This window comes from Ochotona princeps, chromosome 7 (assembly GCF_030435755.1).
Source record: "Ochotona princeps isolate mOchPri1 chromosome 7, mOchPri1.hap1, whole genome shotgun sequence".
In the NCBI taxonomy this organism is placed as follows: Eukaryota; Metazoa; Chordata; class Mammalia; order Lagomorpha; family Ochotonidae; genus Ochotona; species Ochotona princeps.
The window spans coordinates 30660828-30677000 of NC_080838.1; the positions used below are offsets into that span (position 1 = coordinate 30660828).

At 35.7% G+C, this 16173-nt stretch overlaps 1 protein-coding gene across 8 annotated transcripts in view; it reads right to left on the minus strand.

Annotated features, from left to right (window-relative positions):
* Positions 1-568: 568 nt before the first annotated feature.
* The window catches only part of BLTP1 (bridge-like lipid transfer protein family member 1), a 189826-nt gene continuing 174221 nt past the window's right edge, over positions 569-16173 (minus strand). For all 8 annotated transcript variants that reach the window (XM_058666890.1, XM_058666891.1, XM_058666895.1 and 5 more), the window contains 10 exons: positions 15605-15755; positions 14727-14884; positions 14410-14602; positions 13995-14212; positions 10987-11238; positions 10546-10749; positions 8786-8980; positions 8231-8365; positions 3649-3808; positions 569-1241 (listed from right to left, as the gene is read on the minus strand). In XM_058666890.1, the coding sequence (XP_058522873.1) occupies positions 1025-1241; positions 3649-3808; positions 8231-8365; positions 8786-8980; positions 10546-10749; positions 10987-11238; positions 13995-14212; positions 14410-14602; positions 14727-14884; positions 15605-15755 (1883 nt within the window). In that variant the 3' untranslated portion in view covers positions 569-1024. The remainder of the gene's footprint in view (positions 1242-3648; positions 3809-8230; positions 8366-8785; positions 8981-10545; positions 10750-10986; positions 11239-13994; positions 14213-14409; positions 14603-14726; positions 14885-15604; positions 15756-16173) is intronic.

Consider the following 16173-nt stretch of genomic DNA (forward strand, 5'->3'; position numbering starts at 1 on the left):
AGGTAAGATGCTTTTGTCCGGGACAAAAGACTTGATGATGCACAGCTTGGGTATCTGTATGTCTGCTTGTCTCCAGCTCCCATGGAGGCAGCACATTTAGGACCGCATACACATACACACACAGGATTGTGTTACATCAGAAATCTCAGTTTGGAGAACTCCATAACTTTTTGTAGTAGAGGGAGATAGCACATCACCCATGAATGTAATGAAATCTCTTATTTGCTCTAAGGTAGGGAACAAATTTCTGTTAAGATTGTTCACTACACAAATATTATTGAAAAAACATAATCCCAAATAAGGGACAGTTACTGTTTCCTTTGGAAGATGCAGAGAAGTTTGTGAGACACATGGAGAAGCTCTTTCAGTGGAATATCTAATACTTCTGAAGTTTCTGCTGTGCCTTTCCCTGACTGTATTCTCTTGAGCTAATTTTTCAAAATCACATATTTTATATAATTCGTTTCAGATATTAACCGCATGAAAATATTTGATAGCTATAACAGGATAGGTATCCATAAAATTAAGCTATGAAAGGTGATAAAAATTCAAAAATAACAATAGACTGAAACCATTATTACTTTATTACAATAGTTACAAACAATATTTTAGTGGTATGTGATATCACAATTGCTCAAACTATATACAAACATATTTATACAAGTCTAAAAAAAACAACAGATCACATTATCAATAAAGTTCTCTTTCTAAAAGTTATGGCCAGTAACCAAAAAATTCACAGTAATTCTGCAAAATTTTAAAGATGCAGGAATCATATTGCACATAATACAATTATAAACCCTAATAAGCAAATTTATATATATTAATATAGTTTTCACAAAATTTACATTATCATGCAACACTTCACTGTACACAGAATGGTGGAACTAAAACAGGGTAACTTACAGACATTTCTACAAGGGCCACAAAATTAGAAGTATTTTAAAGTTAAAATTATACTAAAAAACACATCCTTGTAATAAAACTTAACGGACACAATCATTTGTTCACAGTTTTTTACTTTTTAGTGTTCTTCTTTGTCTTTTCCTTTCTTTTCCTTCTCATCCTGTAGTGCAGTACCAAGCTTTTTGATGAGAACTGATAAAACCTTGTCCAGTGGGTCCATGACCCCTCTCTGAAGCCATTTAGGAATAGTTGTTCTGGCATGATGAAAGCCCAATTTTTGAAGAATGTAATCAACGCCTACTGGATCAATTTTTCTTCCAGTCCAAGAAATAAGTCTGAAATAGCAATTATAACGAGTAATTATTCGATTGTATAATGCCCTAGCACTATCCTGATGGTAGCTCTAAGAACATCATCGGAACTCCAAAAAATACTCAGTAGGTATACTGGAACTATTTTTAGGAGGTGAATTTGAATAATTAAGCCTGTAATTCCTGGATTATCTATATAGTAATAGCATTCCAAAATAATAAAGATGCAGCTGTTAAATGTTCTTGAGAGCCTACAGAGCAAGTGTTTACCAAATATCAATTCTAATTAATTTCAGTCCTGAAGATATTTGATTAAGTTTCAAAAAGTTTGAGCATATGGCAAAGTAGGGGGTGGGGAAGACTTTAGCAGGCACTACGATTTACACAGTGCCATGTGCCACACAAGGACACAGGACTAAGGAACAGCTAGTAGGGAAACATTCCTGGCCTCTCAGTCACTGTATTTAGCAAAGTTAACAAAAGAACAAAGTAGTTTGGTTCAGAACTCTACTCCCTACTTTCTCTTGGGAACCGCTCATTTTGGATTATTCTACCATGACATAGGCTTTTTAAGGGCACACACTCAAACAAAATCTTGTTATTAGTTTCATCAGTTCTAAATTGGCCATTTTAATTTTTAGTTGCCTTTTATCATTTAAATTGGTGTTAAACTCAGGTAGGGGGGTATGAAGCACTGACATCCTTAAACTGAAATAGTTATAAGTATTTTACATCAACTCCCACTCCAAACCTTTTATATGGGGCAGGATCATCCAGCTACTGTTAAAGCTGGGCTTGGAGCCAGAGTTTTACCCTGCTTTGCACCTCTATATCATGTTACTTAATTAAAAAAAAAGGTTACTCTTGCTACTTTGCTAAAAGAAAAAGGAACATAATAATTATTTTCAATATACATTTAAAACTAAATTCATTTTATACTCAAATATTAAGGTGCTTCCAAAAGTTAGTGTAAAAATTGATTAATTTGGATATGAATCAAGTCCCAGCTGCTTCTCTGTGATCCAGCTCTCTGATAATGTCCCTGGAAAGCAGTGGAACATGGCCCAGGTACTGGGACTTTTGCCACTCAACCTGTATAGATTTCTGGGCTCCTGCCTTCAGTCTGGCCCAACCCCAGCTAGTTTCTCCTTTTCTGTCACTCTGCTTTTCAAATAACCAAAATACTTTTTTTAAAGGTAAGTTTATTTTGGTATAAAAATGTTTGTAATCCATGGATATGTAGGATCTTCAAAATCTCATGGAAAGATGTATCATTAAAACATGATGCATGGATATCAACAATCTTCCATACCAAAATAAACTTATCCTTCAACTCAATTTTTTTGTATCTTTTTGAAGTACCTGTGTCTGTGTGTGTGTGTATTCAGACTATAAGATACTTAGTCAGTATTATAATTATTTTCTTAGGAATATAAAACAAATTTTCAAATATTTTTCTGTTAATATCTCTTAAATATTTTAGTATCATTCCTGAATAATGGCACCGTTAACATTTCTCATACCGAAGTGTTTTGTTGATTTGGTTACAAAAATTTCTACTACAAGTTACTAACACACAAGTCATTTCTTTTTCCTTATTCCAGAGTCACTGTATAATGGGTTGGGTTTTATTTTGGAATAATTTTATAGCATAAATATGTTCATTAACCTCATCTAAATAAAATGAACTATTTTTGCAGAACACTGAGATGGAATATATAGAATTCTTTGAATACTGCTATTCTATGCTCATGTGATCAACAGAACATCTGGGAGTAAAGAATAAGATGTGTATGAGCATTAATCACAAACAAGAACAAACAAAACAAGTAAACACTAGTTGTGGCAATCATGGTAACTAGAATTAAAAGATATTTTTAACATTTTTTAATGAAAAGTTGAGGTAATTTGGATCATGATTGTAACAACGCAACTTGATAAGCAGCCTGAATCTGACAACACTAAATTTGGTATTTTTGTTATAAAATTTACACTGCTTAATACGTAGATGGAAGCACACTGTGTGGTTGTAGGTTCTATTGCATTGTCCTAGCACATACTTTGTGAGAAAGTATAATGGTTCCACAATCCTGATGTATGACATGTGCATATTTTGGCTGTAGCTATGTCAAACATGTAAAAATACCATCATGGTGAGAAAGTGAAAAAATAATACCAACAGCAGAGCAGAAGTTACTTTTATGTTTTAGGAATTAACTGACAGAATATCACACATTCTGAGTATTTGTTGTTTCTTTCAGAATAGAAACTCACAAAGCAAAAAAAAAAAAAGCAGTCAGAAGCTTAGTAAGTTTTAAGTATCTAATTTTTAAAACATTGACAACCAAATTTAACCTGCACTATTTATGCCCTGTTTCTCATAGTACCAATCCCTTATGATATGGGTAAAATAAATGTACCCATTGCTTACCTAAGAGTGGGTTCTAAATGCCATGTGTTGCACATAAAATCTCTCCAGTCGACAGTAGTGTATGTGATACCATCTTCTCTGTCAGAGGCATTATCATCATGTATAATAACTGGACTTTTCTGTCCTGGTCGAGTTGATAAAATACGAGGTGGAAATATAGCTGTAATGAAAATAAGAAATTGATATTATATACAATATTAATTGATTTCAAATCATCTTAAGAATACTCAGTTGTTTCCATTTTTCATTTTTATGATCTGGTCAAAGTCTCAATTACATTTCCAACAAGTAATACTTCAAAATAAGCCATAAATAAATACTAACTAGTGTTTACTGGATAAAAATAACATCAACTCTAAAGATAAAGAATGTGGGGATCATATATTTGACTGTAGACTTAAGAGCACTGAAACCATTTCATATTTCCTAAAAAATAACTCTAGGTAGATTCTCTTATACAATGGCTTGTAATTTAGTGCCTTTGTTCCTTTGTTGTTGTTCAATTTAAATCATACAGGTGTGTGTGTACATATATATGTGTGTGTACATATAATTTACTCCAGAGGAAAAGAGAGGAAGCTTCCATCTGCTGATTCATTCCCAAATGCCTGCAATGGTCCACAGTTGGGTCCAGGACCAGGAGTAAAATCCAGGTTTTCCACACAGACTGCAGGAACCAAATTACTTAAACCATCACCACAGCCTCCCAGGTTCTGATTTAGCAGGAGGCTAGTCATCTACTTAGGATCTAAGTACTCCCAATGTCCACATTTTTTTTTCAAAGATTTATTTATTTTTATTGAAAAGGCAGATATACAGAGAGAAGGAGAGCAGAAAGATCTTTCGTCTGCTGATTCACTCCCCACATGAGTGCAAAGGTTGGAGCTAAGTCAATCTGAAGCCAGGAGTCAGGAGCTTCTTCTGGGTCTCCAATGTGAGTGCAAGGCTTCTGCTGTACTTGACTGCTTTCCCAGGCCACAGGCAGCGAGCTGGATGGGACGGAGGGCTGCCAGGACACAAGCCAGCACCCATATGTGATCCCGGTGGATGCAAGGTGAGGACTTTAGCCACTAGGCTAGTACGTTGGGCCTCCAATGTCCACATCTTAACTGCAGGCTAAATATCTGCTCCTGGATGACTTTTAAAATGAGTTTGATATATAACTCAAATATGATACAATTCATACATTTGAATGCCTTTGTATGTTAACAGTGAAACATACATATTTTAAATATGTGGTACCTACTTAATTTCATTGGAATGTCAGATTTACAAAGAGCAAGAGAGACAAAGATCTTCCATCTGCTTGTTCATTCCCTAAAGGGGCGCAATGGTTGGAACTGAGCTGATCACAAGCCAGTAGTGTCTTCCAGGTCTCCCACATGGGTGTAGAGTACCAAGGTGTTGGGCCATCCTCCACTGCTTTCCCATGGCACAAGCAGGGAGCTTGATGGGAGTGGAACAACCAGGACATGGACCAGTACATGAGCCCATAAGTGATCTTAATGCTTTCAAGGGGGAGAATTAGCCCATTGACCCATTGTGTTGGGCCTGATTTTTTTTTTTTAAAGATGAGTCTCTTTGGCCACTAGGCTCCAGCACTGGACCCAAAGTGCTCACCTTACATATACCAGAATCCCATACAGGCACTGGTTCATGTCCCAGTTGCTCTGCTTCCCATCCAGCTCCTGCCTGTGACCTGGAAAAGCAGTTAATGGTGGCCCAAAGCCTTGGGACCCTTGTGGGAGACCCACAAGAAGCTCCTGGCTCCTGGCTTCATATTGGCTTAGTTCCATTCTTTGTGGAGTAAACCAGTGGGCAGAAGATATTTCTGTATCTCCTCCTCTCTGTATATCTGTCTTTACAATAAGAATGAGCAAATTATTTTAAAAAATGAGTTTGTTTAAATTGGCTCACACAAAATTTAATTTGTGGCTTTCATTTTTTAAAAACTTAATTGGGAATAAGCCTAGTTGTGAAGGTGCAGTATCAACACTATGCTGTGTTTTAACTATCCCTAGGTAGAGTGCTAGTTTGTCTTGCCAGTCTATCAATGTTAATGCTGGTGTAGGATTAAATACTAAGATTTTTCTTAGGGATGCCTATGCTTATTTTGGCCAAGACAAATTGTTTCTAGTTTGTTATAATAAACATACCTATAGGTATTACAAAAGCTTTATTATTGAAATCTCCATAGATAATAACACTTTGATATTACGAATCCACTCCTTTTCCAATTAAAATAATATGAGAGTTTACTGGAAAAGCTTTCTTATAAACACACATAGTTCAAGGCAAAGGTTTCATGTCACACCTACAATAAATAAATATGCCAGACTTTCAAACTGAGATACATCAGAAAATAAAATTTGAAGATTACAGGTTTATCTAGAATGTATTTTTCTACATTTAGTTTGTTAAGGCAAAGAGTAAAAATAAATGTATTCCAGTGTCTGATATGTTGGTGCTATTTGTGAAGACTGTATCTACTTATAATTTAGAATCATTTAGTATATAATACTGCTTATTATGTTTTTTAGTCATTTTTATTTGACATTTCAACTCTGGTATGACATGTTTTTCCCAGCCATTGTTATTGATTACATTTTCTGACTAAATTTTTTGGCATATCCTGAGTTGACAGAACAATTCAACCTATACTATGCTACCTGTGCACTATTTCAACATGCTCTCTGGCTAATCTTTTATTTTTACAATACCTGCAAGAAAGATTTTTGGTTTTTTTATGAAATCAGTATTTATAATGTCACTTGAACAAATTAATTTTCACAAGCTCTTTTTAAAGAATTACACATGTTGCCTGAACACTGCATTTTCACATTTAAACAAATATGTGTTAGTTATGAAATCCAGGGCCCTAAACAATGGCTTGAATGCAGTAGCTGGATACCACCAGCAGGTGGTCCCAGCCACTTCACCTCCCTCCCTTGGCTTAAAGTGTCCTTGTAGTGCCTTTTAATAGCACTAAATGAAATTCATTAGATTGAGAGACTGCTACTGGCAACTCTAAAATATTCTAATCACTGGACTCCTAAAGCCATTTACTTCTCCAACAGGTAACGGCTTGATGCCTGGACTGTCCTTAGGGTTTTTTTTTTTAGGTGACTTCCAGGTACAGGCAGGGAGACTCTAAGCTAAGGGCAGAAAGTAACTGTAACAGGCATGTAGTCACCAGACTGAGCCCACTTGCCCATCCTAACAAACTGCTAAGAAGTATGGCACAGCTGATCAACCATGAACTTGAATAAGTGCTGGATGCTTCCTCTCACAGCCCATCATTAATCTCTAAGAATATTCATTCTTTACCCCTCAGGGAGCCTGGGAAGTAAGTAATAGCTGTCCAATTCCTTGCTCTGTACATTGCAAATAAAACCTGTTTTCTTTCACCACCCATAGCAGTTACTGGCTTTTGGTTTGTGAAGGAAGCTGATCCAGTTGGGGTTCTATAGCAACTCCTGCAACTAGTTTGGGAGGCTTGTTCTGCAGCAAACATGCAAGGAATAGTTACTGAATTAGTAAGATCCAAAATTATCATTGCTATTAATGTTGAGTCATAGAAGTTTCCATATTACTATATTTCAAGGTACCTAATTCTTTTAAATAGATATGAAATAATATAATAAACATATAATTAATTCCAGATAGAAGGGTTATCATTTTTTTATGGATAAACATTTATGATTCTATTGAGTAAACCAATGTTAGCTAGTTCATGAAAACAAAAAACCACCAATGATATTCAAATAATTCACCAATGTTCTCTGCAAGGGTCACCACTGGGAAAAGCTGTCACCTGTGATGCCAGCATCCAATACGGGTGCCAGTTTGTGTCCCAGTGGTTCCATTTCTGATCCACCTCTCCGCTGATGGCCTGGCAGATATAACATTGGCTGGCCCAAGTGTTTGGGCCCTGATTACCCATATGGGAAGCTTAGAGGAAGCGTCTAGCTTTGACCTGGCACAGCATTGGCCATTAGGGGAGGCCAGTGGATGGACGATTCTTCTGTATCTCCTTCACTCTCAGTAGCTCTTTCAAATGAATAAATAAATCTTTTTTAAAAAAGCTTTTTGTATTCCAAATAAATTTATCTTTTTTTATTTAATTCAGTTTTCCCAATTAGGGCTTTTAAAAACACAATTAAAAGATAATGTGAGTTTCCCATGAACTTTCGGAATTCTCCTCTCACAAAACATGCTACCTTTTTTTTTTTTTTTAAACATAATTGTTTCTTTAGTCATTTCACTTAAACATGCAGTATTTCCTCACATTTTCCTATTTAACAAAAATCTCCTATAAGGCCTAATTGAAGGTATACATGACATAATGTATAGTAAAATACTAGAAGTAAAAACATCAGGAAGTGTGAAGTATGATTAGCAATAGAGTGCCATATATCCAACAGATATTCAGGTCGTCTGTCACACAGTATGTTTAATGCTATTTACACATGCTAGCAACTCAGGGAGGAAACAGTATTTTACATTCATTTTATCATTAGACTATAAAAATCCATAAATGACACATTTCCTGCAAACTTGAATGGAAAAATACACCACATACCTTTTTCTTTTTCTTTCAGATAAGCTGACACTAGATCATGTAGAAACATGATGAGCTCAGCATCCATGGTCACACAAATGTGGTCAGTGAACTCTGTTACCACACTGCATTCCACCTTTGGCTTCAGGTTGACATCTGCAATGATTAAGTTCTTTTATCATGAAGCATTTACTGCTAAGATGAATATTCTAATTAAGATTTACAAAGGTCAATGCAGATGTATCCACTTGAATTGTAATTATGGAGAAGTAAGTAACCTCTGTGTGCTTTCTAGGATGACAGTTTATACTAACTAGTATATGCCATTTAGTCCTTATACTAGTACTAAAGATGAAGATGAATTAAAATCCCCCATTTTCCTTGTTTGAAAGAGTAACAAATAGTTACTTTGTCAAAGGTCAGATAAATGGAAAAACACAAATTAATTTCACGTTGAAAATAAATTTCATTTGGAGATGTTAGTATTACAAAAATAACTGAGAAGACATCAGTAATCTGAAGTGCCTTTAGAGTACTGTTAAGTGATTGGGGAAACTAGATTGTTTTTCCACATACCCTGTAATGAAGGTTCCTGAGGTTCTTGAACATGAATAGATTTAAAGTCAAGCTGCATCCTTGGTAATGCAAAGATAGTCTCTGTTTCATGGTTATAGCTGGAACCTCCTCTGAATCCACTCAACAAACTGGAATTCTTCACAGTAGTGCTATTTTCCGTGTTATTAGCATCAACATTACGAAGTAAATTTAGTTCTACAGATATAACAAAAAAGGGCAGCATTAGCCAAATGAAACCAACAGGTACGGGTGTGTCTACTGCCTTCAATGCACTATAACACACAGAACTTTAATCATTTTAGAAGCTGGAAAACATTTTTAGAAACACAGCTGAAAGTATAGGTATAGGGACCAGTGTGGTGCCCTAGTGGCTAAATCCTCGCCTTGCATGTACCAGGGTCACCTATGGACACCAGTTGATGTTCTGGCTGCTCCATTTCCCATCCAACTTCCTGCTTGTAACCTGGGAAAGCAGTCGAGGATGGCCCAACACCTTGGGACCCTGCATCAAGGTGGGAGACCCGGAAGAAGCTCCCGTCTCCTGGCTTCGGATCCGTTCAGCTCTGGCTGTTACGGACACTGGGGACGAATAAGTGGATGGAACATCTTTTTTTATCTCCTTCGGCCTATAACCCTGCCTTTTCAATAACAAAAAATCCTTATAAAAATCCAATTTTAAAAAATCCTTACATAAGAAAGTATAGTTATAGATACCACAGTTTTCAAGATCAAAGCTTTGTAATATGGGTTTAGGTAAACACAATACATTTTGTTTTTGAGTTCTCATACTTTAAAATGAATATTATTTTTTAGTGAATTCATGTTTGAGTTTCATTAAGCCCAAGGGTTTCCAAAGATTGAACACTTACTCTGAAAGAATGTAGAATTAAATATGATCATGATCTTGAAATCAAGGATTACTCATTTTCCCAAAAAGATGTGCTATGAGTACACTATAACTGTCTTACGAAAATTATTATTTTTTTATTTACCCTAGTACTATTTAACCTATTTACCTATTAAGTAGTCACTTTGGACCATGCTACTTCAAGAAACGCTCCTTAAATCTGTATTTGGAAAGTAAAATAGTTAAAATAGGCATAATCTTCTAATTTACTTTCTCATTCTCTTTTGCTCTCCATTATTAATGTCTGCTGTTGTCTATCCCATGATAATTTTTTTCGCAGGGTTCAAATTACTTTGTTTTCCATTGAAATTTGGACACATTTAAGTTTAAGGAAATCAAGCATCCACCTCGTCAGCTTTCTAATACACATGAGCTGACTGACCTCAGAATGACCACAAAGTGTCACCATGACCACACTTTCACAAGTCTGACGTATATGATCAAATGAAAAGAAACTCATCCCAGTATTCTCTTTATACTTCCCTAAACCCTATGTTTGAGACATTCTGTTATTTACTTATATAACAACTTTTTCAAATCTTCAATTGTAAGTAAGCATTACTGTAAAAATATTTTAACAATATTATTTTCCAAACAATTTATAATTTTTCCGTATAATAAACTTAATGTATTTAATGCCAATTTTATTTTAAATAAGTTCAGTTTCATCTAAAATAATTTGAGTCTATGAGATGTTGCACTGTCAGGATAGTGAATCATGTACCAAATAAGCACTACTTGATTTAGCAGGAATAAGATGAAACTTGTTTAAAGTGTAACTGCACTTAAAATCGAAAGTCAACAGAACCCCAAACACAGCAAAGTAAATGCTCGAAAAACTCAAAATTTTGACCTTCATTCCTTGTGGCTGTAACATAATTGAACCATTCTTTCACACTTGCCACTCCATGGGGAGGATTTTCATGGCGACGCCGTGTTATCTTGGTTATCGTTGCCATAGGACTTTCTAAAGCACCACATGGCTTAGTAACCATGGTATTGTGACCAAGATGAAAATCCAGTGTTTGTACAATATAGGTGGAATGATCGCTAGAACCTAGAACACAGAAAAACAATTCTTTTTTAAAGTAACAAACTATATCTAGATCAAATAAAAGAGCTGTCAATTCATACTTATATTTAGCTAAGTCATGCAGATAAGGAAGACTGAAAAGTGAATGAATAGAAGTAGATCTCAGAAATATTATAAATAAAAAAATATGAGAAGAATCATGTTATTTATAATCATATCACAAGACAGAATAAAGTCAAAGCTGGAAATATGTCAATGTACCGTCTTCCCAGATTTTTTGAGCTTCAGTCCAAAAAGCAATATTTGGTTCCTCCAAATGAAAAAGGGCCCAGGATTTGGAACGGAAATTTGGACCATGGAAACAAGCCAGTGTCATATGATTTCCATGTAAGCTCATTGATCCTCCAAACTGCATTCCATCTTCAGGTAAAGGAATCTGAAATAAGGATATGTGGCATCCTGATACCACCTTTAAGACTCCAGGCCAGTGTCGATGGTGAGCTGCATCAAGCACTGCAAGGAAAAGACAAGATCGCCATATGTATGTATCCTCTGTGAGCTTTATGAACTAAGTTGAAAGGGTATGAAGGTAGCAGGGTCTACTTCCTACAACAAGTGAGTCAGAGATTAAAATAATGCACTATATCTGGCTTACCTGAAACAACAGCTAATAAAAAGTTTGGGAAATGTTGCTGCATGAGGATAAGATCTAAGGAACAGTGATAACTTATTATTCAACAATAATTACAGCTGTCACTTCCGTAATGGTTAAAGATTCACAAAAAAATGCTTATGTGAAATTTTACACAAATCCCATGGTTACTCAATTCCATGAACCTGCTGTTTACCTTAACTCTTTGACACACAGCAGAACAGAGGAGTTAAGACCCAGATCCCATTATTTTTAAGTACTATTTTTTACTTTTCTTCCTTCTGCTACTCACAAAGGGAAGTCAGAAGGCCAGTAGCATCAGCATCACCTAGGATGTGTCAGAATCACATATGCTCAAGTCCACCCCACACTTCACACTTAAGGAACCATAGTCTGCATTTCAGTAAGATCTCCAGATGTTTCAAATGTTTTAGAAGCATTCATCAAACATGTAATTCACATTTACAGTTTCCATTCATTCTAGTAATGTCCTGATTTTCTCATATCAAATACATCCAATGATCATGCACTATATTTAGCAGGCATGCTTATTTTTAAACCTAAAACAACTATTTAAACTCACTTTTGTGTGTGTGTGTGTGTGTGTGTGTGTGTGTGTGTGTGTGTGTGTGTAATGACCTTTCTGAACAACCAACGTGAGGTGTTTTGTGGAATATCTGTTAATTTGTATTTGCTCGTTAACAATTCTAGCTTAAAGGAAATACAGGAGCTTGAGGAAGTAGATAAGTGACACAACAATGCAACTAGAAAAAATCTGGGCATGCTGCAGGACAACTGGCCGGGTCTTTTCAACAAGTCAGATCATCTAAGGGGACTTCAAAAATTTTGCAGGAAAAAAGAATTAAAAGATTATTTCAATGAAGAAAAAAATAAAATTCAGATAGTTTTCTTGTAATATATTTCATGAACTTTGTGAAGACTATACAAAAATAACTACTTTGAAAGAGTAAAAGAACAGAAAAGCATCTTACTTGTATTGGAAACATTACTGTATTGGTTTGGATAACCATTTTGATTCATCTTTTCATCATTCTTACTGTATGGTCATCCTCTCATGGACAGTTAACAATGGAAGTAAGGAAGCCACTGCAGTAGTTGCCATTAACAATATAGTTATATTATTACTGTAAGGAGGTTACTACCAGAGTCCAGGCAAAACGTGGTAGTTTTATCTAGGGTACTAGAGGTATTATTTTTTACAAACCAATTGTATAGTATACCGTAGGCCAATTATGGACAACTGAATATACTCTGAATGTAGATGAAATAAAAAATTCGCAAAAGGAAAATTAGAGACTATTGGCAGGAAAGGGGTAGTATTTTGAGATATACATATATATATATATGTATGTACACACACACAAATACATAAAAAACCTGGGATTATACATTTTAAAAGATCTACAGTGATGATTTCTGGATGAAAAGTGATACTTTAAGTTTTTGTTTGGTAGTAGTTTCTAGCTTGTACTCAGTATGTGTATATTTCATATGTGAATGTTGTTACTAAAAGCTATGCAACCACTTCTCCCCATTTTGTCTTCTGTCACTCTATTTAAATCCATCAACCTGTCTTGCCTGGTTTCTTGTACTGGCCTCCTTACAATAGTATTGTAACTGCATATTTAACAATGGTAATAGTAGTTACTTCAATGGCTTCAGTAGTTTACTTTATCATCATCCACAGTGCGTTATACACAATAGTCACAGAGATGTTTTAAAAGATGTATTTCATGAAAATCAAAATTGTATCTAGCCAGAACTTCTCAAAATCTGTCCATTGCATTAACCACCCTATCTGTTGCCTAGGTCTTAGAACTGACTTCCAGCATTTGCCTTCTTGCCCTTCTGGCTGAAGCCGTAGTGAGTACTGTAACGATCCTCAAACAAGCCACACAGGTTCCTACTGTGAGAACTTTGTATTCCTCAGTGTCCCCCCATGCCCTCCTCCTACCCACTCCAGCCTGGAACTCTTTTCCCCTACATCTTAGCCTAATTATTACATTTCTACTGAAATGTTATTCCTAAAAATGGTTCTCTGCTCACTCTTTCTGAAGTAGCTTTTTTGTTTTTTAACCATCCTTCTCTTCCTTTGTTACTTTCCTCAAAACATCTCTCTATCTGAAATTATCACATATATATGCTTATGCAGGCAATTAAAGTCAGTCTCTTCAGTTAGAATTTAAGCTTCAAGAGCGTAGGAACTTTTTCACCAATTGATTTCTCATGCCTAGAATAGTGCCTTAAGCATATGATTACATCTTAATACTCAATTAGTGAAAATAATCTGCCTAATAAAAGGCAATAAATATAAATTTAGATTCTGACTTCACAGTGTATGCAATTAAGCAGAACACAATACTGTTGTGAACAGCTGTCATGGCCATGGAGTGGACATGGCTGCAGAGGAGCTGTGGCACAGAGTGGAGGCGATAAACGACAGCTTCCCCAGTGATGGTCTTTGGTGAGTGAATCAGACATGCAGCCTACAGACCTAAGCCTGTGAGTATGACATACTATACTCATCTGTAAATTAAAAATACAATAAGCTTATTGAAATATAAGGCACATATAAAGGCTCAATTCTTTTTCTTACATTGTTCTTGTGAATTTCTCTCCAGGTTGTTCGTCATTGTCTTTGGTGGCAGATAGGGAACTGGTCCCCACGTAGACAGAGCTCGTTTGCTGGTATCAAACTGTTGGGTGAAAAATTCCTGGAGCTTCATTCCTATTTTTATCAGATCTGGTGTGGTGGATCTTGATATCATTACTTGGAAAATATCCCACTTCAAATCTCCATGGACAAAAATCTCACTGCAGTATACAATAAAATTTCATCACACATCTTACAGAAAAGACCAGAGTACAAGAAAAATTCTCTTCCCCATCCAACTTTTTCATTCATGTAAATTCTAATTTTAAGAAAACGAACTACTTATATTTTCTCATTAGATAGAAAATATCTTAAGAGGAGTCATGTGAAGTGTTCAAAGTAACACCTTAACAAATACCTTTTATCAGTTATGCTTGATTCCAGTGTATTAAACAGGTTTACTTTCCATTCATCCTGAAGCTTAAGATCAGCATTACTGAAGATGCCCATGAGGATACTTGAGCCCATGTAATCAACACGAGCCTCAGTAGAGCCCATAGTAATCTGGATTTTGTGACTGGGTTGCTGATTTGGGTGTTCGGAAATATGTGCTAAAACAAAAACAGTAATTACTACTCACAGAAATGTCTATGGGAAAAACTAATCAATTTTCAAAAGCCTCCTTTCAGTGTAGTTTTTAAAGATAAATTAGATTAGCTGTGAAATTTAACATACCAACCATCTCCAGAGCATTGACATCTATGGTTCCTCCAACTACTCCTCCTTTAGAATCTAACTGTGATCTTCCCAGACCAACAGACATGCTAATCTCCCGATCCCGATTACTTCCCACTGACAGACGGCCCTGGCTCTTCAAACCACTGGTTGTCCAACTAAAACACAGAACAAAGCATTACTAATTAGGTTAATGGCTTCTAATGTGAGAATTGAAAAACACAAAGTAGATTATTTAAATAAAATATTAAGATTGACAATGAAATACATCTTTTTATAAAAACTATGTGGTGAATGCCTGTATTATCAACACTAATCATGGTTTCTTCCAGCCTAGGGTATTACTCTTTAATTCTTTTTTTTTTAATTTATTTATTATTTTTAATTCATTAATTACATTGTATTATGTGACACAGTTTCATAGGTACTTGGATTCTCCCCACCCCTCCCCAAACCCTCCCACCATGGTGGATTCCTCCACCTTGTTGCATAACCACAGTTCAAGTTCAGTTGAGATTCCCCCATTGCACGCGTATACCAAACATAGAGTCCAGCATCTTATTGTCCAGTCAAGTTCAATGGCTTCTTAGGTATACCCTCTCTGGTCTGAAGGCAGAGCCAGCAGAGTATCATCCCGATGATACTCTTTAATTCTTACACTGTTCCCCCCTTTTTAGAAAAGGTATTTCATGCTGCTTTATTTTGATATATCCTAAGGATTACACTATTTCCAGGCCAAAGCACTTTGCATCTTTTATTTACTCCTATAATCTGAAACAATTCAGCATTAATAATAAAGGTCTCCAAATGTTTTACTACAATAGAAGGAAATTACAAATTATGATTAGACACATTTTCTTTGTATCTGAGTAACTTACGTTGTATTTCCCATTACATTACTCATATTCATCTGAACATTCAGTTGCTTTAGGTTGATAGCAAACACAACAAGTGTTTCCCATGGGGTCCCTTGTTGGCTTGCTGCTTTGTTTGATTTGTTAACAGGGGTTGATGTTTTTGAAAGTGAATCTAAAAAAGGAAAAAAACAAGCACTTACTCATTCACATAAATGGCAAGCCAATTACAAAATAAAAGCCATTCCTATTTCTATAACCTAAAAGGTAAAAATACAGTGTTTTTCTATTAGAACCTGATGTTTAATATTGCCATACTGCTGCTAAAATTACAGTTAACATGTACTGATCACTAAGTGCCGGCAACCTTACTTCTTGAAAGCTTGTAAAATTAAGGCCCCCATTTTATAAGGGGAAATCCAGTGTGCATGAGATACAGCCACATAAGCTACTTATTTTCTTTTTAAAAATATCTGAGAGAAGGGGGAGAGAGTATGAGCATGCTCCCCACCTCTAGTTCTCTCCACAGATGCTAACAGCCAGGACTGAGCTAGGCTGATTCTAGGAGTCAAAAGACTCATCGCCAGCTGTCC